This window comes from Coptis chinensis, chromosome 3 (genome assembly GCF_015680905.1).
Source record: "Coptis chinensis isolate HL-2020 chromosome 3, ASM1568090v1, whole genome shotgun sequence".
In the NCBI taxonomy this organism is placed as follows: domain Eukaryota; kingdom Viridiplantae; phylum Streptophyta; class Magnoliopsida; order Ranunculales; family Ranunculaceae; genus Coptis; species Coptis chinensis.
In genome coordinates this window covers 104,995,396-105,022,397 of record NC_141458.1, presented here as the reverse complement: position 1 = coordinate 105,022,397, position 27,002 = coordinate 104,995,396, and the positions used below count along the sequence as shown (strand labels likewise).

Here is a 27,002-nt window from a genome sequence, read left to right as displayed (position 1 = left end):
TTGTCTTTGAAAGTGCTTTTATAAAATGTCTCACACAAATTTTGAATCGAATATATTTTTATTGAAAATAAATCGAAATATGTTAATGAAGCGTGATTATGGTGCATAAGTACTTAGAAATTAAGAGATCAAATTGAGATAAGCATCTTCACTTTATGGTTTAGGATATTAATCCATAATTTTCAAATAAAATTATCTTAAACTCGATCTAAATTGTATAATAGTTTTTTAGATTTATGGTGATTTAGCAAAAAATTTTCAATCAAAATATATTTTTATTGAAAATAAACCAAATACGTTAATGAAAAATGATTATAGTGCATAAATACTTGGAAACTAAGGGATCAAATTGAGATAGCCGAAAGCGATGATTATGGTATATAAGTACTTGGAAACTAAGGGATCAAATTGAGATAGCCTATTCACTTTGTGGTTTAGGATATTAATCCGTAATTTTCAAATAGAATTATCTTAAACTCGATCTAGCTTGTATAATAGTTTTATTAGATTTATGGTGATTTAACGGTAAATCATCACCGCTCAGCTTACGTACTAATGTGTACAAATCACTAAAATAGATTGATTGTTTCCATATTCTCAAAGAATACACCACTCTCACTTGAAAAGATTTATCACATGAACGTGTCCTACGAACGGGTGCCGTTATATTAAATTATTCTAAAAAATATTAGCAACTATGCATAGCTATAAGATATGAAAATTATATTAATTACTCAATTAAATTTCTTGCACCATTCTCTATAAAAAGAAAGCATCAAACTTTGATAAAACTCATCGACTTCTTTTCATTGTTAGTTTTAACAATAGAAGTTTGATTGAAGTTTTTTGAGAATGTCCAATTTGGTGAAGATAATATTTAAGCTACTTGAATAGCAAGGCATTCCCAATCACAATAAAAGAAGTATGATAAACATTACTTAAAATGCAAAACTATATTTGTCGAGACATTTATTCCCCCTACATATAATACAAATATATTTTAGGGTTATTAGTTGAATGCATTTGCATCAAGTTTATGATTTTTCATTAATTATTCTTTGAGATTAGTTTAATGTAGTGCGTTGCATCCAGGTTTCCAAATTCTCATTAATTATTCATTGAGGTTAGTTCAATGCAATTAGCATCAAGTTTCCAATTTCCCATCAATTATTATTTAAGGTTAGTTCGGTGCATTGCATCCATTTTATGATATCCGTTACTTTATTCATTAAGGTTAATTCAAGATGATTTGCATCCAGTTTTTTATGTTTCGTTAATTAGTATTTGAGATTAGTTTATTGAATTTGCATCCAGGTTCTAATCTCTCGTTAATTACTCTTTGAGGTTAGTTCAATACATCTGCATCCAATTTCTGATTTCATGTTAATTGTTTTTCTAGGTTAGTTCGATAGTTTACAATTTCTATATAGTTTGCATACATGTAAGAGTCTTTTTTTTTAAACTCACTTTCATTTTGGGTTTCTAATTACTCGTAATTACTCATGTGAGAAGGCTAAAAAAACCGACATTTATGTTTTTAGGTCAGTGCGATGCAGTTACATTCGACTTTCGATTTTCAGTTAACTATTTTTTGAGGATATTTCAATGCATTTGCATCCAATTTTTGATTTCCCATTAGTTAATATCTTATTTTAGTTTAATGCAATTGCATCTAGTTTTTGGTTTTTTGTTAATTATTCTTTGAGGTTAGTTCAATGCAGTTGCATCCAATTTCCGAATTTATGTTAATTGTTCTTTGAGGTTAGTTCAATACATTTGTATCAAGTTTTCGATTTCCGTTAATTATTTTTTGAGGTTAGTTCAATGCAGTTACATCACATTTATAATTTCCCGATAATTATTCATTTATGTTAGTTCAGTGTAGTTTCATCCATTTTTCAATGTTTTGTTAATTAGTCTTTGAGATTAGTTCATTGCATTTGGATCTAGTTTTCGATTTCCCGTTAATAACTCTTTAAGGTTAGTTCAATACATATGCATCTAGTCTCTGATTATTTATGCTTTGAAGTTAGTTCGATGCAATTATATCTGGTTTCTGATTTCCCGTTAATTATTTTTTGAGATTATTTCAATGCATTTGCATTTAGTTTCCGATTTCCCACCAATTATTCTATGAGGTTAGTTTAATGCAGTTGCATTCGGTTTTTTATTTTATGTTAATTATTTTTTGAGTTTAGTTCAATGTATTTGCATTCAGTTTCCGATTTCTCGGCCTATTAATTATTATCTGAGGTTTGTTTGATGTATTTGCATACCGTTTCCGATTTCCCATTAAATATTTTTCAAGGATTTGTATACAATTTCTAATTTCCCTTTAGTTATTATCTGACGTTAGTTTAATGCAATTGCACCCAGTTTTCAATTTATAGTTAATTACTTTTTTAGTTTAGTTTATTGCATTTGCATAAAGTTTCCAATTTCCCGTTAATTACTCTTTGAGCTCAGTTATGCATTTGAATCCAATTTCCGATTTCCTTTTAATTATCCAATGTGGTGTATAATACCAACTTCTACTGATCCATCTCAGAGTGTCCTTTACAAACATGACATAAAAAGTCAATTATGTTTGATTTACTATGTGGGATCATTGAAGATTACCGGTTCGATTTCCCATTAATTATTATTTAAATTATGCATGACTTACTATGTAGAATCTTCAAAGATTATCTACGAACGGGTGTTGTTATATTAATTATTTTGAAAAATATTTGTAAATATACAAAACTTTTATATATTAATATTACATTGATCACTCAACCAAATTTCTTATAACGTGAAAACCTTATTCTCCATTAAAAAAAAATAACTCATGTACCTTTTAATAAAACCCTTCAACTTCATTTTGTTGTTTAATAATAGAAGTTTGATTGAAGTTTTGTGAGATTGCCTAATAAGGTGAAGTTCATATATATTGTAGCTACTTGAATAGCAAAGAGTTCCCAATCATACGGGAAGAGATAAGATAAACATCATTTTAAATGCAAAACTATACTTACCGACATTCCCACAATATATAACCCAACTATGTTTTGAGGTTAGTTTAATGTATTTGCATCCGGTTTCGATTTTTCAGTTATTTATATTTTGAGGTTAGTTCAATACTGATTGCATCTAATTTCCAATTCCGTTATTTATTTTTGAGATCGGTTCAATGCGGTTGTATCCAGTTCGATTTCTCGTTAATTATTCTTTTTATTAGTTCAATACATTTGCATCTAATTTCCAATTCCCCCATTATTCTTTGAGGTCGGGTTCAATACATTTGCATCCAGTTTCGATTTCCCATTAATTATTATGTGAGACTAGTTTAATGCATTTGCATCCAGGTTCGATTTCTCGTTTATTATTTGATAAAGTTACATTTGCATCTAGTTTCCGATTTCTCATTAATTATTGTTTGAGATTAGTTCAATGAATTTGCATCCAGTTTCCTATTTTTACCATTAATTATTTCTTGAGGTTAGTTCAATGCATTTGCATCCAGGTTTATTTTTGAGATTAGTTCGGTCATAGCTTCCATCCGGTTTCGATTTCGATTAATTATTTTTAATATTAGTTCCACGATTTGCATCATGTTTCCAATTAATAATTAATTTTTTCTTTGATGTTAATTCAATGCAATTGCATCCATTTCGATTTTTTCTATTAATTTAATCTTTGAGGGTTAGCTCAATGCATTTGCATCCGGTTTCGATTTTTACAATTATTTTTTATGTTAGTTTGATGTATTTGCATCCAAGTTTTGATTTTCCGTTAATTATTCTTTGAGGTTAGTTTAATACAGTTGTATCCATATATATTCCAATTTTCTATTAATTACTTTTTAAGATTAGTTGAATGTTTGCATTTGCATCCAGGTTCGATTTTCCGTTAAATACTATTTGAGGTCATTCGATACATTTGCATCCAGTTTTTTGGTTCCCCATTAATTGTTTTTTTTACGTTAGTTTCATTAAGTATTATATATATTTTTAAAATATTTCTCATTATTGCTTTGCTTTTTTTTTTTTTTTTTTTTTTTTTTTTTTTTTTTTTTTTTTTTTCTATTATATATTTTTTGTGATGTTATTTTTTTTTATAATTGTTTTTAACTATGTTTTGAGGCCATGTTAAGGATATATTCAAATAAGTCGGTGTTTTATCATAGACACTAAAATTGTATGATTTGTAGTAAGGAATTAGTTTATACAAATTACATATTTTTTTAGCAATTTTTTTATTTGATCAAATATATAAGAATTGGAACACTAAAAGTGTTTGATTAAGTAATAGAAAATTACTTTTACAAATCACCTATTTTTTTAGCAATTTTTAAAAATATTTGTCATTATTGCTTTGCCGTTATTTTTTTTTTACATTTTCTATTATATATTTTGTGATGTTATTTTTTGTATAATTGTTTTTAACTATGTTTTGAGGCCGTGTTAAGAATATATTTGAAATAAGTCGGTGTTTTATCATAGACACTAAAATTGTATGATTTGTAATAAGGAATTTTACAAATTACCTATTTTTTTTTTTTATTTGATCAAATATATAAGAATTGGAACACTAAAAGTGTTTGATTAATAATAGGAAATTACCTTTTACAAATCACTTATTTTTTAGCAATTTTTTTTATTTGATCAAATATGTAAGAATTGGAAATACACTCAAACTCTCCAAATATAATAATTAGAAATACACTCAAACTCTCCCAAGAGGTTCTATGTATGTGAGATTGAAGCTATTATTAGAAAAAGACTATCTTTCATATTATAGTGCCACATAGGAGAGAAAAAAAACTAACTCTCTCATATTAGAGTGCCACATAGGAAAGAGAAAATCCTCAATTAGAGGTCTCTGTTTTAGTATATAGATAGTAGATTCAGCGTTTAGTTTCTGTAAGTTGGTTTATTTATTTTTGGCTCCATTCTCATGCCATTAAATTTTTTTGAAGTAGTGAGAGATTTGAGGATTGTGTTGGTTGGTGTTTGGAGAAATGAGGGATTTTGAAAATCATAAAATCAATTGCCTGTTGGGGTTGGGCTGATGCATGATTCTTCTTTGCAGGTGAACAAGTCACTGGTTTATTCTGGGATCAATTCAACCCCCCAATTAAATTCGGTCTTTGGAATGTGGGAATTGGTGGTCCAGCTTTCTCTTTTTCTGTAGCGTTCTTCCAGAATTGGACAATTAATAATTTCCAGTAGTTGGAGCATGGGGAGATGCTTCAAATCCTCTGGCGTGAAGTCAAGAAATTCACAACTCCAAAATTTCAATGATTGAATTGCAGTGAGTTGGTTGAAGCCTTGTGGAAGTGACGACTTTTCAGACCACTGAATGGAGAAAGTGAAGATTTGGGTAGTCATTTTCGTTGTGATCGGGGAACCAATACCCGAAGGCATGTCATCTGAAGTAAGTTTTCACCTTTTCATTGTATTCAAATCTTATTTTACCTCCTTTTACAATTTGGTGTTTTAATTTAAGGTTTTTTCTTCACCTGACACATCATCACTCCGGCAGTCTAATTTGGCCGGAATTAGAGTCTTTGTATCGGTCAAATTAAGATAGTACATTGTATAAATTGGTACAAAGAATAGTACATTGTACCAAAGTGCACTTTTCGAATGGTAAATTACGCCTTTTCGTGTTTTTGTCTAGATTTGTTAGGGAACTTTGGGCTAGTGAATCATGATCCTGACCATTTCCCTTCTTTTCCATCCAAAATCTTGCATCAAACCAAAGCAAGTCCATGTGGAAGCATACTAATTAACACACTTGATTCCTTAAATTATCATTACTTACAAGATCATGGAGTTCCTTGGCTTGAAATGGATATCATATTCATCTCAATAACCCTTGCAATTGAGGAAGAAGGTGATGTGAAGCACAGAATTAGAAATTGTCAGGTCTGGCTAGTGAAAATGGGTATGATTGATCAAGTCAATCAACATTGCCCCCACCACCACCACCACCACCACCACCACCACACACACATTCGGAGTCCTTTTTTTTATAAATAATCTCTGACCCCTCAGCATGCAGACACTCAATTGCAGTGCTGAAAAATTGTCCACTTTTTATTTTTTACTTTTTTTGATTATCCAGAAAAGTTCTTGTTGGATTACTTTCTTTAGATGGAGTTGCGGCCCCAAATTTTTATTCAAATATTAAGTGAATGAATGTATTGGATATTAACTTGGGTGCACCCATGCCAAAAAGCAGTAATTGAGATTCTCATGCTCGATTTTATGGCAACAGATTCCAAACAAAGTTGACCTACAGAAATTTGTCGAATCTAAAGATCGCAAGATTACATTTCTGAAAGGAACGGGGATTGGCTTTGGTAACTTGGTTGCGACAGCTGATAATGTTCCTCCAGGATTTGGGGAATCCCGATTGCCAGAGCTTGCGGGGGAAGTCTTTGCAAAGGCGGCTTCAAGTTGTTGCAGTAAGCTGGGAAATTGCTGCTGTTGCATGTGCTGCATTCGGACTTGTTCACGGATGAATGATCAGTGTGCAATTGCTATCACACAACTTTGCACTGCCTTGACGTGTTTGGGCTGCCTCAGCTGTTGTTCTCTGTGTTGCAGCGACGATTGATGACTTCATTGTTTGATACTGCAAGTTTGTTGGCAATCATATGATCCCGTAACCTTCCCTGCAGCACAGTAGTAATCACACTTTCTACTTCCCTAGTACAAGTTCGTTTACAAATGATGTATATATGGCCATTGTATAATGTTCTGGAATATATTGCTATTCATTTTTTTTTAAGGGGGTGGGGGAGGCGCACAAAGTTTTGAAGCTGGTGTAGCTATTGTAGACGATGCGACCTCCTGCTGGGCATTTATTTTTGAAGGTATGAGGACCAGATTAAAGGTAATTTTTGTGAAAGTGTGGTTCGTCTACTCAGCCATGATCACGAATCATGTGTGTGGCTGGGTGGTGTGTTTCTGACTAGTGACTACTGAAGAAAAGACAGTATTTTGTGTGTATTATCAACCAAACTTTGTTTCAATTAACTCTCCAACTTATGGGATCGGCACCCCTCTAAAGATTTCCATAGTATAAGCACCCCTCCATAAGTTATTCAATAGACCTGCCGTACACTCAAGGTGCGGGTAGCAAAATTATGTTTTCCGTTTGTTGTTTACGGCAATTGCTTACGGCAGAAAATCTTTGTAGTTCATTTGGTTTTCATGGCACCCAAGTAGTGCGAAAAGAGGCCACCGTGACTAAACCAGAAAAAGATAATTCCGTGGGAAGTCTTGCTTTTTTAAGAACTTATTTCGAAATGGGGCTTTTCAATAGTCAACACTAAAAGGAATCAAGGGCATTTTGATTTAATTTGTAAGTTCTCTTTATTAGGTGACTTATGGGTATATTGATCATGAGAACTAGGTAGAAAAAACTATGGACTCAATGCCAATATTATTGTTTATGGTGGTAGTAAGGTAGTGATTGGTCTAAAACTGGTTACCAAGGACGCTCGTTTTTATTTGAAGAAGCATGGAGAGAAAACTAGAAGGGACGGGAAGATGACGACTGCTATTCTCATTGGGTGACTTTTTGGGAGGGGTTTCAAACAAACAATCAGCTGCTCCTATTAAGTTGCTAACCATAACAAATGACAAAATAAACCAACCCCAAAAAGTCAGGCACTGGAACTTTTTCTTCACCAAAGTCGACATCATTATTCATGTCATCTCTCAATTTCATAATGAGCAACTACCTTTTCTTCATCAACCACTGGAGAATTTTTTTGCTCAACATGTTCTTCCACCACTACTTCTAATTTTCTAAATGCTCTTCTTTGTCCTTAGCGTCAACTGTGATGCGATGGATCTTTTCCTGTATCTTAGTGACACCCTTTTCTACGGGTTCTATTGCTTGGTTTATAGTCAGTGCAACATCCTTGAAAACCTGTTAAAGGATGAACCTTCTCATTAAGCACAAACACACACACACACACACACACACACAGCGAGAGAGAGCTCACATGTCCACCACCTCCAATAACAATATCCTGAACACTCTCAGTGACACTTGTTCCAGGGGACTCAACATGAGTTTCCATCTGTTTAATCGTGGCGGGTTTCTCCTTCCCACCTTCCTCCAACTTCATCATGGCTTTGATTTCTTCGGAAATGACCTTACCATGCTCATAAATGGGCAGGTAATGATACGGTTTAGCTGAGAAAACAAAAATATAGGCAACTGCGGCGATTGACATCTGCCAAACAAAGTGAGTTAACTTGCATGAGCACTTGCGATACAGATAGAATGAGTTTGGTCATCAGGGCAGAAGTCAAGCATAGCATCTGGCAAAGAAAAAAAAATGATAGTGTGTTATACCAAATAGCTTCCAAAGGAATACAAAGCAAAAGCTTCATAGCAATTTCTTAAGATGTCACATGCGAGGGAAAGGTTTGGATTCAACAAAGATATAATATGGATAAAAAAAAAGCCAAAAATTGAAACCATCAAACATGCCTGAGAAAACTAGAACTGCTTCAATTACATGTATAAAACACAGCTTAGACAGTCTAATTAAGGATTTAATATTAGCTTCTGTTTTTAGTGTCTGACAAACTATAATCGTTTTCCATTTTTGGGTAGGGACGATTAACTGAAGCCCACAAGTTTGTTCCAAGTAAAATTGTCAATCATTTGAAAATTTTGAATAATTAATAAGTAATAACAACTGAATTAGGCATCAGAAATTTAAGGGCGAACTAATTACTAAATGATACGTCCATATATATATATATACTAGCATCATGCACGTGCTACGCACGTCTTAACAATACAAACATGAAATCATGAAGTTATAATTGGGAAGTAAGTGTCTTAAAAAAAACACAAAACTGATTTTTTTATCACGCAGGTTTTGAAAGAAATATTCAGTACATGGAATGTGTCAGCATGCTACTTGATCCTCCTCTCAAGCTCAGGTTTTAAATGTCTGATAATATATTGCATGTGCACTGCCCATAGCTCTCATGCTCGTAAAAATAAGAGAGACTTGCAATTGCATCTACAACGTCTGTCGACTTGTCAACCACAACAACTGCAACAGGTCCCAGACCAGAAGTAACAGCCTTGAGAGCATCGTATTCCATAAGTACATTGTCATATATGTGCTTAAGAAGCAGTGGGACAGAGTGACAGACGAACCTCCTGGTATTACTGCAAGTAAATTGTCCCATCCACCTCTAACTCCATCACGGTGTCTCTCTAATAACACTCAGGCATTTGCCTTAAAATTGTAGGAGAACCAACAACACTTTGAACACTTGTAACTGTGGTGGGGAATTAGATGGGGGAAAGGAATACAATAGAAATGTACTCAAAATAATTATATATACCCGGAGAGATACAACAGCATCCAAGGTGTATCCTTATTCAACCTCGGTATCTCGTAGACCCATCATTGACTTGTCAATCTCATCTTTCTCTGATTGATTAGAAACACCAATAATCTGCAAGCTCATCCAATGAAAGAAAATTCTGTGGTATTGAATTCAAACGGGGGGGGGGTGGGGGAATTTATTCACATAGGATTTCTGAGGACCAGGTAAGTTGAAGATTAATTGGTTCTTGATGACCAAGTCACCAAACAACACCCTAAAAAAGAGTAGAAGTTTCAGTAAATACAACACAAATGCAAAGCTAGCATGATCCTGAAGCTCAACTTTATGCAATCATCTTGTCACCTTAATGATTTATTGAGAAATGAAGTTTATGACAAAGCACCCTATTAAAGCATAAGAAGTTTTTTTCTTATAAAAACTATCTTCCCAAGTTGAGAGAGAGAGAAAGATAACTACGATTACTATGGATGAGAGTTCAAACTATATAAAAAAAAGTAAATATATAAATAAAATTAAGAACCAATAAATTGGTGAAAGAAAAGTAGTTGATGAATTATCTGCGTTAAAAATCACGTAAACATCGTTAAGGTAGAGCTTTAGATGATCAATATGTACTTAATACAGCCTTCGTCAAAGAAATTCCCAATTCCAAAATTAAAATAAACACGAACTCTAGTTGAAAGTGATGAAAAGAGTCAAGATTCAGAAGATGCGTGCCACACATTCAGGCCTAGAATGGTTTTGAGGGATGATTTAAAAGCGAGTATTATATATTATTATACATACCAATTTGATGTTTCGTAGCATAGCATTACACAAACTACTATTGAAAAGAAAGAGATACCTAGCATCTGTCCTCTCACCACAAATGTCAGCACCAGCACCATAATGGACATGAACATCAAAATCATAACCAGATCCAGATCCAAATCCAAATGCATTCTTCCCCAAAAGTGGTGGGTGAGCTTGAAGCTTAAGAAGAGAGTTCGAATACAAATTTAGACGCAAACAATTCACCGAAAAGAGAAAGAAACTAAAGAAGAGAGTGCATAGTCACCAGCATAAGTAATCTCTAACTCATAGAAATTGTTCACCAACACAGTAACGCTCCTCCTATCTGCCTCTCTGATATGATCAAAGAAAAGAGTGTACCCACTTGGGTGTCTAAAATAGTAAGGAAGCCAAGATGTCAATATCTCAATCTCATCAGGAAGGCCTGGTATCACAAAGCTCCCAGCATCACATGAAAGTTTGGTGTGAGGAACATAAAGCTTAATATATTGTCCATACAGCAAAGAACAAAGTATCTACATCCCTTACATTAGTATATTAGTGGGAAATGCAACTTTAGTTTAATTGTTATGTTATTGTCATGTCAATGAAATACGCATTATGAACTTTGTGTACGCAGTTAGCGGATTTTGACATACCTTATGCTAGCTATAAGTTTCATTGGCTGCAGCAAATCGAGTGGATGACTGGGAGAGCAGATTTTGGAAAGACGCCTTCACAGTACAGGATGGTGCCTCTATAAGCATGTCCCTCCTAGCCTTTACAGCTCCCTAATTTCGGTTAGCAATTTCTGCAATTGTAGCCAGACATGATTAAATCCACATTGAGCATCAGTCCATAGTTCAATGAATTTTGACTGTACATACAATCTCATAATGACCATGAGAGACATCTAAATTATTTATGTACGGAAACACATATAGAAGGAAAGACACTATGGATGGTTGAATAAATAGTTGGGGTAGCGTACATCCATTCCATTTGAGGGAATTGTAAAGTAATACGCATCACTCAAGGAAATTTGAACTGTATAAAATATTTAGCAAATTTAAACTACAATTCAATAAGAGAAATTAAAAACCTATTTGTTTTTGTAACACAACGTGTTCATATGAGAAGTTAAACAAACCAACAAAGTAAAAAATTATAGAGGTGGCGAAAACACAAAAAAAATGGGAGAAGGAGAACAGTATGATGCCCTATGGGTTTGTGGAATAAGAAAACCTCACAAACCAAAATTTATGTTAAGTGGGAAGATGTTGAAAGTTTCCTCACGACTGATTAGCATTTTTTCTTTATAGAGGCTTGATCTACATCCACCCATTCAAACATTAAACTTTCCGAGTAATTAATTGTATGAAATCAACAGCGCATAAAAATGTGATCAAATAAACTTAGATAAACAAATTGAAATTGGCCAAAAGTACATAAATAGAACAATTTAACATTCAGCACTTAACAATCTTTTAAGAATATAATTCAAAATCTGCTTAACCATGGACAATTCAATTGAATTAATAAATATACATAAGAATAAATAAAAAATGTAAGTATGTATATATATGGATGTGACAGCATAGACATTTGCAAATTTGAAGTAGCAAAATGAACAGGTCTACACAGAGATAATTTCAAACATTTCCACAATGAAAACAACAAAACTCAAACCCCCATTCTAAATAAACCAAAAATAAACAATATTTACCTCAAGAGCAAGCTTGAATCTTCGAAAATTCCATAACTATTTAACATCACGACAAAGCTCCCACCTTGAAAGATTCTTCTCTTCTTTATCAACTTGATCCAAAACAAAAGAAGACCCAACATCAGGATTCTCTATTTATGAAATCCTCTTATAAACCATAGTCCATTTCTGTAATGGTTTTCTTTCATAATTTTTGTGGTTTTTTTCTTGTCATTGTAAATTTTATTGAACGGTTATTGTTATGTAGTGGGCTTTGAATGAAGTTGGGTTAAACCATAAATGGGCTTTGAGTATGATGATGTTGAAGATATTGAGTGGTGTTGGAAACGAAGATACAATGAGGAAGAATCACATGCACATAGAAATAGGACGGAGAGAAAAAGTGTGCGAGCTCGAAGCTTGAGAAGAGAGCGGGGAGACCGAGAGAGGAAAAATCGAGAAACGTTAGAAATTTTGTTAAGTGACTCAATTTACGATTTTGCCCCTGTGACGTACGTGAAAAACACTGTTCATCGACCCCCAAATTTTTCTAATATAGTAAGATATATATATATATATATATATATATATATATATATATATATATATATATATATATATGAATTCCTCGAAGAACTAAGTTACTACGAGTCCAAGACATGATGAAACCATAGCCAGGGCTCTTTTTCTTGTCTTCAAAACCCGGAGTTACGTGAAATCCTTGTATCTTAAATAAAACTTCAGGGATACTTTTAACCAGGAGCAAATACTTACTGACTCAGTTGCATAGACAGGAACCGTGAAGCGAACAACATTTTTGTTCCTAAGATCTACACTCCAAGCATTATATAAAATAGAGAAAATAGTATATCAAGTATTTTCCACTGCTGGGGGGGGGGACGCGGTCCACAATGGAATGGCGAGTCAGATTGAATGATACATCCAGCACTGTCCAACTAGGATGTACGCAATGCACATAAAGAGAGTCCAACATTCATTCGGCCATTCGGAGTTTGCAATGGAATCTGATAAACAAATAACTGAAACATCGAAGCAGAAGCACAGTCCACTCTTTGATGAGTTCTGCCTAAGAGATAACTCCTAAATAGTAACCAATCACCAATTCACAATTTTCCTTCTTTATTGACCATATTATTAAAAATATAGTCATATACTAAGGGTAGTTAATTAGGACTTTGCACTTGTAAGGCTTTAGGTTCACGGTATATATAGAATGTAATAATTATGGATTGTAATCACATCTTAATATAGAAAACATTTCACACATATCTTTAAATTATGGAAAAGACGCAGCATAACTGTACAGTCACAATCAACATATTGATAGAAAACTAACCGGGGTTGGTGTATGATCAAGATGCTGGAAAATCAGAAAAAGGAGAGAACCAACGCAACCAGTATGAAACTTCCAGCAATGATAGTAGCTGGCGAAAGTGTAGATCCCTATCTGTTACTTGAAAATATGAATTGGAGCTAAAAGCCCATTCACAGATGTCTTCTACATTTGACAACTTGCAGCTTGAAAAGCAAACCTGTACATGCAATAGACTTCATATTGGATTAAACCGACTTGAAAACCATATATTACAAATATGATCTGGGATTGAAAAAAAATCTTGAAAGGAAAAGACAAGTTAACCCAATTTAAGGAACCCAAGATGAAGCATTTCCTACTTGATCACAACACTATTACCAACATCTTCAAAGATACCTAGATGATGCATGGGTGACTGTTGATAGCAATTTTAATAAATCCCTCACGCTGCTCACCCGTTCACCGCTTAATCCATCTCTTAATTAAAAAGTAGTCCTTTAATTGACTAGTCTCGTGAGTCGAAAGCAAATTCTGGCTGTCAAGTGGAACAACAAAGTTTTAGTTAGTCACATACTGCTTGTATATCAAAGAATTGGCAACAACATGGGAGTTACAAAATCCTAAAATCAATAACCTGTTGGGGTTGGGTTGGGTTGATGCAAGATAGTTCATTGCAGGTGAACAAGTCACTGGCTTACTGATTAATTGGTTATTCTGGGATGAAGTCGCACCAATTAAGGATGATCTTTGGAATGTGGGAATTGGTGGTCCAGCTTTCTCTTTTTCTGCAGCGTTCTTCCAGAATTGGACAACCAGATATTTCCAGTCGTTGGAGCATGGGGAGATGCTTCAAATCCTCTTGCGTGAAGTCAAGGAATTCACAATTATAAAAGCCCAATGTTTGAATTGCTCTAAATCTCTAATAATCTATATATAAGTCTAAACCAACCTGAAATTGCAGAAATTAAATTATAAATCAGTGATTAAAGGAACTCAAAAAATCCAGTGACAAATTTTCATTAAAATGGATTTTAATCCTTGCTAGCCTCAGTTAAGAACAAGCCACCAGCAGTTTTATTTGACTTCATCAGTCTCAAGAATACCCACAATGTCATCTTCCTTCAATAAAAGATGAGTTGATCCATAAAACCAAACGGAATAAACAGAAATGTAGATAAAATAATGAACAAATCTTACTTCTCTTAATCTTATTTTCCAAAAAACAACCCATTCATATCTTATCTAAAACAAACATTTGTGCACTAATCTCATGTCATTAATTTTTTTTGAAGTAGTGAGAGATTTGAGGATTGGGTTGGTTGGTGTTTGGAGAAATGAGGGATTTTGAAAATCATAAAATCAATTACCTGTTGGGGTTGGGCTGATGCATGATTCTTCTTTGCAGGTGAACAAGTCACTGGCTTATTCTGGGATCAATTCATCCCCCCTCCAATTAAGTTCGATCTTTGGAATGTGGGAATTGGTGGTCCAGCTTTCTCTTTTTCTGCAGCGTTCTTCCAGAATTGGACAATTACGAATTCCCAGTCGTTGAAGCATGGGGAGATGCTTCAAATCCTCTGGCGTGAAGTCAAGGAATTCACAACTCCAAAATCTCAATGTTTGAATTGCAGTGAGTTGGTTGAAGCCTTGGGGAAGTGACGACTCTTCAGAATCAGAGATGGAGAAAGAGTGAAGATTTGGGTAGTCATTTTCGTTGTGATCGGGGGAACCAATTCCACTGATTAGCAGCGGCAATATAGACTTTGAAAGAATACCTGTATCCAACCATAATTCCAGCTTTTCAAGGAGGGGAGGAAGGCAAGGTTGCCTCCCCGTCAGTTGTGGACAACGAGATATCTTTAGACTTCTGAGTGCGGGAGAAAACAAGTAGTGCGGCACCACCTTCAACTTAGGGCAACGCCAGATCACCAATTCGCAAAGACAGGGCATGATGAAACCTTCTCCAGCTTCTTCATCTCTTCTTATTGGAAGCTTTATTTCATCCCCCTGTTCCTCCCACTCCGGCATGCCAGACAATGTAAGTTTCTTCAATACTGGGAACACTGCAACTTCTTGAGCGCTAAGAGTAACATTATCATCAATTTGGAAAAGCTTAAGGCCCCGAAATTCCATATTTTGTAGTTCAAGTTCTTCTAGAGATTTTAGCTTCCCGAGGCCTGGTGGTAACATTTGCAATTTCAAATCATGCACAGTCAATGTGCGAAGCTTTGGAAAAATCTCCACGCCTCTTCGGAACGGCAGATGCCACTCCTCACACTGTTCCATATAATAAATCTGAAGCGTATGTAACTTCGGGAACACTACTACCGATTGTACTGAATCTTCACCCCCAGTAGAAGTACCACCAGTACTTCCCAGTCCATAAAACTCGCATCCGATGCGTTTCACTGAGCCCAGCCCCATAATTCAAGGTGTTCAAGGTTTTGAAGTCTCCCCAAAGCAGGCAATTCCGAGCACTGATTGCAGTTTCTCAGCTTCAGTTTCACCAGATTGGGTAAAGCTGAATTTATACTTGACATCATCCACGACGGAAATCTATTCCCTTCGTAATCTTCTATACGCAACTCTGCCAAGTTTGTATGCGGCTGGAGACCATCCAAAACATTCTCTTTCCTTTTTCTCTCTTCTTCATCATCATGTCTTTCTTCATCACTTTCTTCAGAAAACACCAAATCCAAGGACCGGAGCTTTTCTTTTTTCTTTAGTACTGCTTCTATTGAGTCCGCCACTTGTCCCAATCCCTCTATTCTTAGTTCTCCTTGGATATGGTCTAAAAGTTTTAACTCTCCAATCTGGCATCCTTTTCCACCATCACAATCCAATACCACTTTACTTAATGTTCTAAGGCAGCTCAATCGCTCCAAACCCCGCGGGAAATAACTCAACTTATAAGTTCTTTCAAGTTCGAGATGCCTGAGATTACGTAATTTCCCAATTCCTTTGGGGAGTTTTTTGAGAGATCCACACCAATTTAGTTTCAACGTCTGTAAATTAAATAGATTACATACTGTTTCAGGTAGCTCCTTTATTATCATGTTAGACAAATTGAGGAGTCTCAGATGTAACAATCTGTCCACCTTATCTAGAAGTTCTTCAAGATAAGTTTTACTTAAGTCCAATACCCGAAGGCATGTCATCTGACATATAAATAATTTAAGACGCGCACTGGTATCCACCTCATATCCTGCACCAAAATGACGCAACCTGATGTTACCAACCTCTTTATCATTCTCCATAAAAATAGAGGATTCCTTCTTTGCGAGATGTCGGGCAAAATCATGCACAAGATCATGCATCTTGCAACAAATCACGTTGCCTTCACTGTCTTTTTTAAAGTCTTGGAACAAAGAGCGCATCGCGAGATCATTGAAATAGTTTGTACCAGTTTTCTCTAGATCTTTTGAGCTATCATAGCTTAAAAACCCTTGCGCCATCCAAAGCTTCACCAATTCATCTTTCTCTATTTCTGCATCTTCTTGAAAGATAGCACAATAAGAAAAACACCGCTTCAAACGCGAAGGCAATGCATAATAACTTAATAAAAGAGAAGGTAAAAACTCAGGCTCATCTTTCGAAATTTCTTCCCATATGTTACTTGCTAGTACATCTTCCCATTCTACTACAGATCTTTTGCGGCGCAGAAGACTCGCGATAATCTTTACCGCTAGAGGGACACCCTTACACTTCAAGGCAATTTCTTTTCCGATTTCTTCAAACTTTTCGCGGTCGTCTTGTATTTCCCTGAGACCTATATGTTTAAAGAATGACCAACACTCTTCATCAGACAATTGCCCCAACCTATGTATCCAGGTGGAGGCCATCTTCTCTGCAATGTTCTCATCTCGTGTGGTGATTATTATTCTGCTTCCATGTGCACCACCATCTAGGGAGACCTTCAACTTTCTCCAAATCTCTGAATCATAAGTCCATACATCATCTAGCACAAGAAGAAATTTCTTTCCCCGTACGGATTCAGACAAACTTTTATGCAGAGCTTGCCACGCTACAGTATTAAGGACATTACCAGTAGCTTCTTCAATAATAGATTTGGCCACCCTTTCAAGATTAAAAGGCTGCGAAACACAAACCCACATCCGCGTTTCAAAGTTCTTCTTCACTTCCTTATCTTCGACGATTAGTTGCACAAGGGTCGTCTTGCCGAAACCCCCTGTACCAACTATAGAGATGAGTGGGACATGTGAATCTTGATGATCGGTCTCACTCAGTAACATGCTTTCTATACTATATATATCATCAATACGACCATAGATCTCAGAACCATCAACAAAAGAGCTCGTTGATCTCAGAGGTTCTTCACGACTTTGCCTTTCAAAGAGATTTAGGAACAATCGATCTAGCTTTATTTTTCAATCAATCCCATCATCGTCATTCCGTTTTAAACAAGAAAATTGAGAAAATAAGCCGGACCAAACCTCCCCACTGATAGGATTGTCGTCATCAAGTAGTTGGATCTGTGAGCTGAGAATTCTGGTATTCCACTCGTCCAATACATCGTCAGCATCATATAAGATGCGTGTGAGTCGTTCTAACCAAACCTTTACTGCTGGGTTGTTGACTTGCTTTTCCTCTGCATCCTCAAGCACTGCTTGGATAAAAACGAGTGTATCATCGAGTTTTTCGCTTTCATTAGCTACACCCGCCAATAGATTCACCTGATCTGTTTGGAGGATCGAACGCAATTGCTCCAACACACCGGAGATCACCGAATGAGCCATAGTGATAAGTGATCAGGTAATGTATATCACAATCAGAAGAAAAACAATAGAGAGAGAAGACACCCAATTTGTAAATGCAAGGGCAAAGCTGCCTAGGTTCGTTGTTATCTCAATTTGCAAATGTAGTCCATACACTTTCTCTGTAACTATATCCCACGACCCAGCCAACACCAATAATTCACATAGGTGGGTCAAGAGATGTTTCTCGAATATGACTTTGTTCACGCACTCTAAAAGCAAAGACAATTGCAATGACTTTGTAGAGAATAGCTGTTAAGTGACATTACCAACAGATTGAGACCACCAACGCAACTTTAATGACAGGTACACCTTTTGCCCGATAACCAAAAAATTACAATGCTACCACTGTCAATATATAGGAAACTTGGACATTTGAGTTACCTACTTACCTTGACCTTTCTGAGACCAGTATCACCTCAATGCCTTAATCCACCTGGAACTATTTAGGAGTCCTAACTTCAAAGTGTATCCGAAGTGCATGAGGAGCCTCGTTGTGGAGTGTTGACTGGCATGCCAGTTTGAATTGGTCAGTACGTTGACTCGCCTTGAGACATTATCCTTGTTTGGTGCGTGCTCAAGTACAGAATGTGCTCGACTGCTCGTATCCAAGAGATGGAAAGACAAAACCAGATCAAAGGAGAATTAACGATAAAAGGCTTGGGCATGTCTGCAATCAAAAGGATGCTGAACGATCCAATGATAAAAAGAGGATTGAGAAGCTAAATGTGTGGTGGTCAGGTGGTGATGATCAAGGTGGCCTTGATCCTTTGCATGAAAACATCAGCAGGGGTGTTAGAAGGACTTCATCCACATACGAACATACAAGAGTTTCAGATTCAAAGGTACCCAGGTGTTTTCTTACCTAGTTGGCTAGGGACTTCGAGGACACTTCCAAAGTTGATTTCTCTCTCGCTCTATCGCATGCCTAACGTGGAAGGATGGTTGTCAGTACATGCACATCCACTCTCTACTTGCCTTTGTCTATTGAGGAATTAGCAGTGGAGAGATGCAATGAAGTGGATTGTCTTCCAGAAGCACCGCTGCAGAACCTTACTTGTCTCCGGACTTTGGTCATTAAAACCTGCAAGATCCTGAAAATTCTTCCCACGAAGGCTTGAAAATCTCGCAACACTGAGGTTCATGAGGATTATATCCGGATCAATGCTAACGGGCCTCAAGACTCTAATACTTACTGGTTGTCACTGTTTGGAAGTTTCAGTGGTTGGTTTTCAGCTCCTCACTGCCCTTCGAAATCTAGAATTTGAAAGATTTGGCTTGGGAGGGTGTACAACACATAACTACTCTTCAATCTCTAAGAATTTGAGAGTGCAAGAATCTGTGTGTGTTGCCAGAATGTTTTTTTTTTGCTCAAGGATAATTGATTAATAAGTAAAATGAAAATGTTACAAAGATAGACTTACAGACAAGGACTAGGTTAGTAGCATTATCATTGCTAATACACCCATTACAACCAACCCACTACCAGAATGGTTGCAACACCTACCACCTGCACTTTTATATTTTTAGATTATAGGTTGTCATCCTGATTTACACATAGGATGTATAAAGGCGTGATTTAGCTTTCTTTTACATACACAGTTGAAGGGGAACTGGAATGGGTTATTATTGGGACCGAGTTCGGCTTAGGAGCGAACTGCCTACGTATCTTGTTCTCGATTCCGAGGGGAGAGAAGAATCAGGTCTGGCGTAGTTCATAGGAGGGGTATTTATAGATGTTGAGAGTGAATCCTCACCCACCACGTGTAAAGTGCATCACAAACGTGGGGTGTAGATTGGGAAGTCGTGCGAGTGCTGTCTTTATAGGTCTGTTGTGATGATGGGGATTAGTAGTCTGGGCAAGTAGCTTGCGGCAGTGGTCAGTAGCTGGTGGCAGTGATTTGTGCATGTGCACCTCTGGTCATTATCGATTGCTTCTAGAAGGTGAGCTGAATCACGTTATAGCCTGGTTCGCGTGCTGACGCGAACTGTGCGGGAGCGTTCTCTTTAGCTTGTAAGTACAATCTGGTTCCACCGGTCGGTTTGGTATTTCCATCATGCTGAGTACGCGCCTAATATCCCTGAAGGAGGATATCACTCCCTTACACACCCCCTCGGTAGCCGCGTCTCATGGAAGCCGAATTTTCGAGAGAAAACAAGAGATGGCGCGTGTGGAGCGTGTTAGATGTGAAAATATCCAACGAGTTGAAGGGAGCGATCTGTATTATCTTGTGAGTTGGTGGGCGTAGATGTTTGACACGTGTTCGGCACGTGAGAGGATTTGAGCAGTTGTAGAGAAAACGTGCCGCCCCATTTTTTCAATATTTGAAAAGACAGGACAGTTTGTTGGAAGTCGTGTGCAGCTAGGGCTAGGGTGTAATCATGATGCCTTGGAAATTGGAGGGGCGGTTGTTCAAAGATTACGCTTGCGTTTTTTTGAAACATCACTTTGCTGCTTCACCTTGTAGAAAACACTTGACTACAGCAACAACCTTCAGGTTAGTTTTCTGTCATTGTTGGGCTCCTGCTTCTTGCTTCGTGCTTAGTCTTTGTTTCTAGAGTTGTTAAGACGTTCGATTAGTTACTAGTGGCTAGAACTGTTAGGGCGAAAGGAGAGATGTCTGACTTAGACGATACGCGATCTCATGAGGTTCGCAAAGCTTCTCTTGGTTGGGATGCTGAGGAGGAAGAGAAAGATGAGTCGGTGTGTGGGGTGAGTGAGGGTGGTGGTGATGAAGATGAAGCAGTTGAGGAGGCTGGAAGTGGGGAAGATGAGTCTCGATTTGCGTCTGTGGGTGCTGAAGCGAGCACTTCAGGTCGCTGTGATAGGTCGTCGTCTAGCGGGCTGCCGCCTAAGGCTGTGGACAGACACGCTTTGAGGGCGTTCCCCTATTTAAGGAAAAAATATGGGATAACCGTAAGCGGTCTGGAGATCCATGAGCCCGACCAGAACGCTCTGGTCTATAGCGATAGGTATACCCCACCGAACTATGGGGTTATCATCTGTGAGGGGCAGCTGAGGGCGCATATGACGATACCATTCTCGAAGCTGGTTTGTGAGTTCTTGAACTGCTGTGGCAAAGCGCCTGTTCAGTTTGTGGGTAACATATGGCGGTTGTTCAAGGTGTTTGACCTGCTGAACGCCAGCGGTGAATACCGTATAGTATTAAGGTCGCTGATATTATTGAGCATTACTCATTAAAGCGATCTAAGTCACTTAACTTTAGCTTGCAAACTCGAGCTAAGCTGTCGAGCGTTCTGGATGGTGTGAGTAACGAGTCTTGGGATAAAAGATCGTTGCTGCTTGTTGGAGACTACTGTGCGAGCGGGTTCAGTGTGGAAAATAAAATATGTGACTTTACTGGTGGGTACCAGTACGCTCTTTGAGAATATTGATCTTGCGTTAGTTGAGCTGGTACTGATATTACTATTTTGTTGTCTGTGCAGATACTCCCCTAGAAAAGGAGACGAGCCGAAAGGTGATTGAGAAGTTCGCTAGGTTGACTCGAGTTGAGAAACAAGCGAAGCTTCCAGAGGTCGCGCATTTCTTTAAAGAACGGGGAGGACCTGCGATTAGGGAGAAAAGGGTAGCGCAGAAGACAAGGGCGCGAGGTAAAGTGACAAGGGGAGCATCAGGGAAGTCTGTGATGGATAAGCGCGCGAGTGACCTAGTGATGAGGGAAGATAAGAACCGAGGTCGTTCTGGACCGAAGCGACTTGCTGGGGGTGCTGGTTCGTCTGGGGTTGGGTTGGGGAGGGGTGAGGAGGACGCTCCTTATGACCTGGATGACAGCCTCTTTGAGATTCCTGAGCCTACTCGCTTGCCCAAGAGGAAGGGTAACGACGCTGAGACCCGTCCTGCTAAGGTCGCACGGGTAGTGGAAGCCGTGTTTGGGGTCGGCTTTGGAACTGGTGGTGAAGGACGAACCGGGGGGAGGGCGGCTCGAAGCTCAAGGGCGAGGCCGATGCCTGACTTTAGCGTCCTGGGTGAGGAAGCCGCGGAGGTTGCTCCGACCCGGGTTGCTGGAGATACTTTCGGCAAGATGAAGGGGAAGGCTAGCTTGAAAGATACCGGTAAAGGGCATGCTAGTGCTGGGAAAGTTGAGCTGGAGCGCAACCTGATGTATGTAGATGAAGCGTCTGGTAAAAAGTGCTATGTGAGGAGGTCGGATTGTAGCTACAAATTCGCACCGATAGCTGCTTGTTTGCTCGAGGGGATGACGCTGGATGGAGACATATAAGACTTGGACTCCAAGGAGCTGGATTCGAACCTCAAAGGCATGGATAAGGCGCTGTGTCTGGTAAGTTCCTTTTGTATTTAGGCTGTTTTGCTGTACTGTGCATGCTGTTATTGCTTTCGGTGTTAATGGGGATTGTTGTGCGAACTGTCTTAGCTTATTGCTGGGTACCAGAAGCTGAAGACGGCCGTTTAGTTCGCCGAGCTAGAGAAGACAGAGGTCGAGACGCTGAGGGACGAGCTGTCGACTCTTCGAGAGGTGCAGCAGTCTGAAAAGAAAGAACTGGATGCGTTGAGGCCGCAACTCACTTCTTTGACGCTGGAGAGGATGTCTGCTGTGAACGAGTCGGTCGAAATGGGCTACGAGGTGGAAGTCTTTGAAGAGCAAAATTCCGGTCACCGCGAAAAGCCTATCTTTGAAAGATGTAAAACTGCCACCTTGCAGGCGAAGGATGCCTATCTTGCCATTCGTGCAGAGGTAGAGGAGCTGGAGAGAAAATATGATGAGCTGCAAGGAGAACAGGAACGTGGAGCTTCGGGAGAACTCGAGGTCAGGCCACTCGAAGCTGCTAGTGTTGTTCCTGTGGTCGTGCTTCCTCCTGCTACCGGTGTGGTGAGTGATCCAACTCGGGCCTCTGGCGAGCTGGATGGGACCTTAACCGAGGCAGTTGTGGCGTCTGCTGGTGATCCGAGCTCTTCCCAAATGTTGAATGTCTCTCTTGTTGAAAGTTTTGATGATGTTGTTTGAGAACAGTAGTTGGTGTGTGTGTTTGTAATTGGCCTTTGGCCGGAAACAATAGAACTGGTTTCCTGGGATAACCCGGGCAGTTCGTTTTTCTTCTCTATTTGTGATTATGATGAATAGTGGCTAACTGAGTTGGATTTCCTGAGTATCCTCAGCAGCTCGGTTAGTCTGGGAACTGAGGCTTCACTGAGGTCGTCAGTTCGCTGTTTTTCGTGAATGGGAAATATGTTGTCTTGCTTTATTCAAGTAGGATTGTGTATGATATGTGTGTTTGCATTCGGTAAGCTAGCGAACGTATGCTGTTGCGACTTGTCGTGTATAGGGTATAGTCTCGATGACCTGTGACTTTGTTGATCTGTCGTGCTTGTTATTTGATTTAAACGTTGTAGGTCGCTCATATCTTGAGGACGCAAGGGGCGTTCTCTACCCTGGAGTTGCTTAGGTTACAGTGCGTGCGTGGCACGTGTAGAAATATGGGCGGTCGAGAGATATGACATGATGGCTGCCAGGTAGGCTGCCGTTTGGCGTCTCGATGCCATCATGACCTGTCTTGGGAAGATACGTTACTTTATCATAAATAGGAGTGTTCTTGGAAGAGCCAAGACATTTGCTCTTCCTGTTGTTGCAGCTTCTCTTCTCTCGACTGTGGTGCTTCGTTTGCTTTGCCGGTTAACTCAGGTACGTTTGGCTTCTCTGTTTGGCTATTTTTCTTTTTGAAAAGAAACCTGTTGCTGATTTGTTTAACCTGCGTCCTGTCGTTTTATGCGCGTAGGTTTCATTATGGCCAGGTGCCGCAAGTATGTTAGGGTAGAGGGGAGTTTGAGAGAGACCTCCCCTCTGATAATGGAGGAAATGGAGTTCCGTTCTCATGTGCATAGGGATCGTGGCAAAAGAAAGGTTGTAGCTTCAGGGGCCAAGAACAGCAAGCGACCTCGGATTTTGGGTCGCTCGACTGGCGGCGTTGTCTTCAGGTTGCCTCGGCAGGTGAACGACACCGATCGGGCTGCTAAGGGAGCTAGCGACCTGGGGCAAGGACACCACGTTGCTGGCGAGAGTTCGCCCCCACGTATCGAGGATGTGGGGAGCGAATTCTACTACATGGGGAGGACGGGGAAGAAGCGTGCTGTAAAGCGCCCTGATTACAGCTTCCACTCGGCGCCCATAGCAACCAGTCTTCTGAAGGGGATCGTGTTGGACGGCGACAAAGCTGAGGTTGAGGATGAAGATATGGACACGCTACTGGGAACCATGGATATGGCTACTTGTTTGGTGAGTGTTTATTTGTTAGGCTTATCGCTCTGTTTCGTAAGGGAGCGTGACCTTGATTTTGTACTTGTAGTTTTTGGTGGGGTACGACAAGCTGAAGAACGCTGTGCAGCACGCTGATACTGATGTCAACTCCCGAGTCGAGCTAGGATGTCTGCGAGCTGCGTGGGGAGTTGACAAGACGAAGCTGGACGTGATGACAAATAAGTACCGTGCGGCTGCTGATGAGAACGCTAAGCTTGTTGCAGCGATGACTGATCTACAAGGGAAGTTAGCGGAAGTCACCGAGTACGCCAAGCAATGTCAGGGGGTTGCACGCAAAGCTCAAGATGCGTATACCATGGCCTGTATCCAATATGCCGAACTGGATGAGAAATACTTCCAGTTGAAGAAGGCACATGGGGACCGTGGTACGTGTATCTTGCGTTAGTTGTCTTTGAGATCCGCAAGGCACACTCCGTCGACCGATCTTCGCCCCTAAAGGATAAACACGCCAGGGTCTGCTCCTTAATGGTGATTTCTCGTCTTGTTTTTGCAAAGTGTTTAAGTTGGATGATTTCTTTGTTTGTTCTCCTCTCTACGAGTGTTAAACAATAGAGCTGTGTTTTCAGGCTTGCCTGAGCAGTTCGCCTTAGTTGATACCGAGAACTGGTTTCCACGAAAGTGGTAGTTCGTTAAGTTTGCTCCTATTGTTCAAAGAACCGATCTGGATTTTCTGGGTAGACCCAGCAGATCGGTGGATTGGAACTAGCTACCTGGCATTGGCCGAGCAGTTTGATTGGTGAATGTATATGTAATGTCATCTTTTGTTTGACTGCTTGTAGTTATTATTCTGTTTATAGCGCTTGTGGTATGCTTGTGGTATGCTTATGAGATTTAGTTTAAGAAAGCGTTATGCTTGTGAAGTATTGCTCAAGAGAGCGATCTCCCTGAGTTGATCTTAGCGATATAGGTCCCCGACTAGTAAGACTTAGGGACGCCATGAGCCTGTAAGCTCCTGAGAGCGTTCTCATGGAGTTGACCCTAGAAGTATAGGTGCTCAAGTTAGCGAGGTGTGGAGAGGCTGTGAGCTTGTAAGCTCTTGAGAGCGTTCTGCTCGCGGAGAGCGTATATAGCCTCTGAAGGCGTACTGCTCCCTGAGAACGTTCTCACAGAGTTGATCCTAGAAGTATAGGTCCTCAACTTAGCGAGATTTGGAGAGGCTATGAGCCTGTAAGCTCCTGAGAGCGTTCTGCTTCGTGGAGAGCGTATATAGCCTCTGAAGGCGTACTACTCCCTGAGAACGTATGTAGCCCCTGAGGGCGTGCTACTCACTGAGAGCGTTCTCACGAAGTTGAGCCTAGAAGTATAGGTCCTCAACTTAGCTAGATTTGGAGAGGCTATGAGCCTGTAAGCTCCTGAGAGCGTTCTGCTCGTGGAGAGCGTATATAGCCTCTGAAGGCGTACTGCTCCCTGAGAGCGTATGTAGCTAGGGCTGTCAACGGGCCGGACCTAAACAGGACACACCTAGGTCCAGGCCCGACCCGAATCATATTTGATATTTTGAGTCCAAGCCCGGCCTAAGTCCTATTGGGCAAGTTCGGATTCGGGCCAGGCCTAGGTCCGTTAGCAATACATGGGAACTGTTATTTTTGTCTAAAATTTAATCAAATTTGTAAGTGGCAAGAATCGAACCCACAACTCTTGTGTGGCAGGCACAATACTAACCAATATGACTTCCAATTTTCTATGTCAACTTTCAGTAAATATAATAGATATATTAATAATATTAAATATAAAGCACATAAACTATTATAGATTTCGGGCCGGGCCATTATCGGATCGGACATAGGTATGTCCAGACCTGGCCCAATAATCTTATCGGGCTAAATTTAAAGTCTAAGTCCTTATCTTATCGGTTCGAATTCAATCGGGCTTTGGGCTTGTCTTGGCCCATTGACAGCCTTATATGTAGCCCCTGAGGGCGTGCTGCTCACTGAGAGCGTTCTCACGGAGTTGATCCTAGAAGTATAGGTCCTCAACTTAGCGAGATTTGGAGAGGCTATGAGCCTGTAAGCTTCTGAGAGCATTCTGCTCGTTGAGAGCGTATATAGCCTCTGAAGCGCATCGCCCCCCACGAGGCGTATGTAACCCCGAGGGCTTTCGCTTCATCGAGAGCCGTTCGCCATGGAGAACATATATAGCCTCTGGCGCGTCTTGCTCCCCGAGGCGTTACGCTTTCGCGGTGTTGATCGTAGAAGTATTTGAATAGAGTGGTTGATGATACAACTATAATTAAACTACCTAAATTGACAAAGATTAAAAACATGGCTGTGTACAAGACTGAATTTTTATTGATAAAATCTCTTTAACAAGTAATTGTTCCAGGGTCGTGGTAGTGGTTTCCCTTCTTGCGTCTTGATCTAGTAAGCCCCATTGCCAACAACTCAGTCTACTATGTACGGTCCTTCCCATGTTGCTGCTAGTTTGGAGTCATCCTGTGTCTTTCTCAGAACTAGATCACTAGGTTGGAAGGATCTAGGGTGTACTCGTTTGTTGTAGGACCTCTTTAGAATCTGTTGATACGATGCCCCACTCTGATAGCTGCCAGGTCGCGGCGTTCCTCCAGCATATCGACCTCTCGGGCTAGGACTAAGTCATTGTGTCCTGACTCGACAAGCCCGGATCTAGTAGTTGTGACTGTCAGTTCGGTGGGAATAACAGCTTATGTGCCATAACATAAGGAAAATGGTGACTCGCCTGTGCTGGAGCGAGCTGTGGTGCGATGAGCCCACATAATGTTCTCTA

At 39.2% G+C, this 27,002-nt stretch overlaps 1 protein-coding gene and 3 long non-coding RNA genes across 6 annotated transcripts in view; 2 read left to right on the top strand and 2 right to left on the bottom strand.

The window, feature by feature from the left end:
* LOC147512502 (uncharacterized) overlaps positions 1–19,384 on the top strand; it is a 28,126-nt gene extending 8,742 nt beyond the window's left edge. Inside the window, exon 2 of the long non-coding RNA XR_015214995.1 lies at positions 18,813–19,384. This is a non-coding gene — a long non-coding RNA (uncharacterized LOC147512502). The remainder of the gene's footprint in view (positions 1–18,812) is intronic.
* LOC147512505 (uncharacterized) lies at positions 4,886–7,028 on the top strand. Its single transcript, XR_015214994.1, has 2 exons — positions 4,886–5,418; positions 6,265–7,028. It is a non-coding gene; the product is annotated as an uncharacterized LOC147512505 (long non-coding RNA).
* Positions 7,558–13,218, bottom strand: LOC147512504 (uncharacterized). Of its 3 annotated transcripts, none has more exons than XR_015214993.1 (5): positions 11,878–13,218; positions 10,811–10,962; positions 10,438–10,610; positions 10,225–10,352; positions 7,558–8,327 (listed from the first exon to the last, which is right to left on the bottom strand). It is a non-coding gene; the product is annotated as an uncharacterized LOC147512504 (long non-coding RNA). The 3 variants fall into 3 exon arrangements; XR_015214992.1 differs by having other exon boundaries at positions 10,438–10,596; XR_015214991.1 differs by having other exon boundaries at positions 10,438–10,962.
* On the bottom strand, positions 13,967–18,616 carry LOC147512503 (disease resistance protein RGA2-like). Its single transcript, XM_086595534.1, is given in 3 exon segments — positions 13,967–14,141; positions 14,560–15,596; positions 15,599–18,616. Coding segments are annotated over 2 exon segments (2,829 nt in total). The 5' UTR covers positions 17,446–18,616; the 3' UTR covers positions 13,967–14,141; positions 14,560–14,614.
* Positions 19,385–27,002: the final 7,618 nt, after the last annotated feature.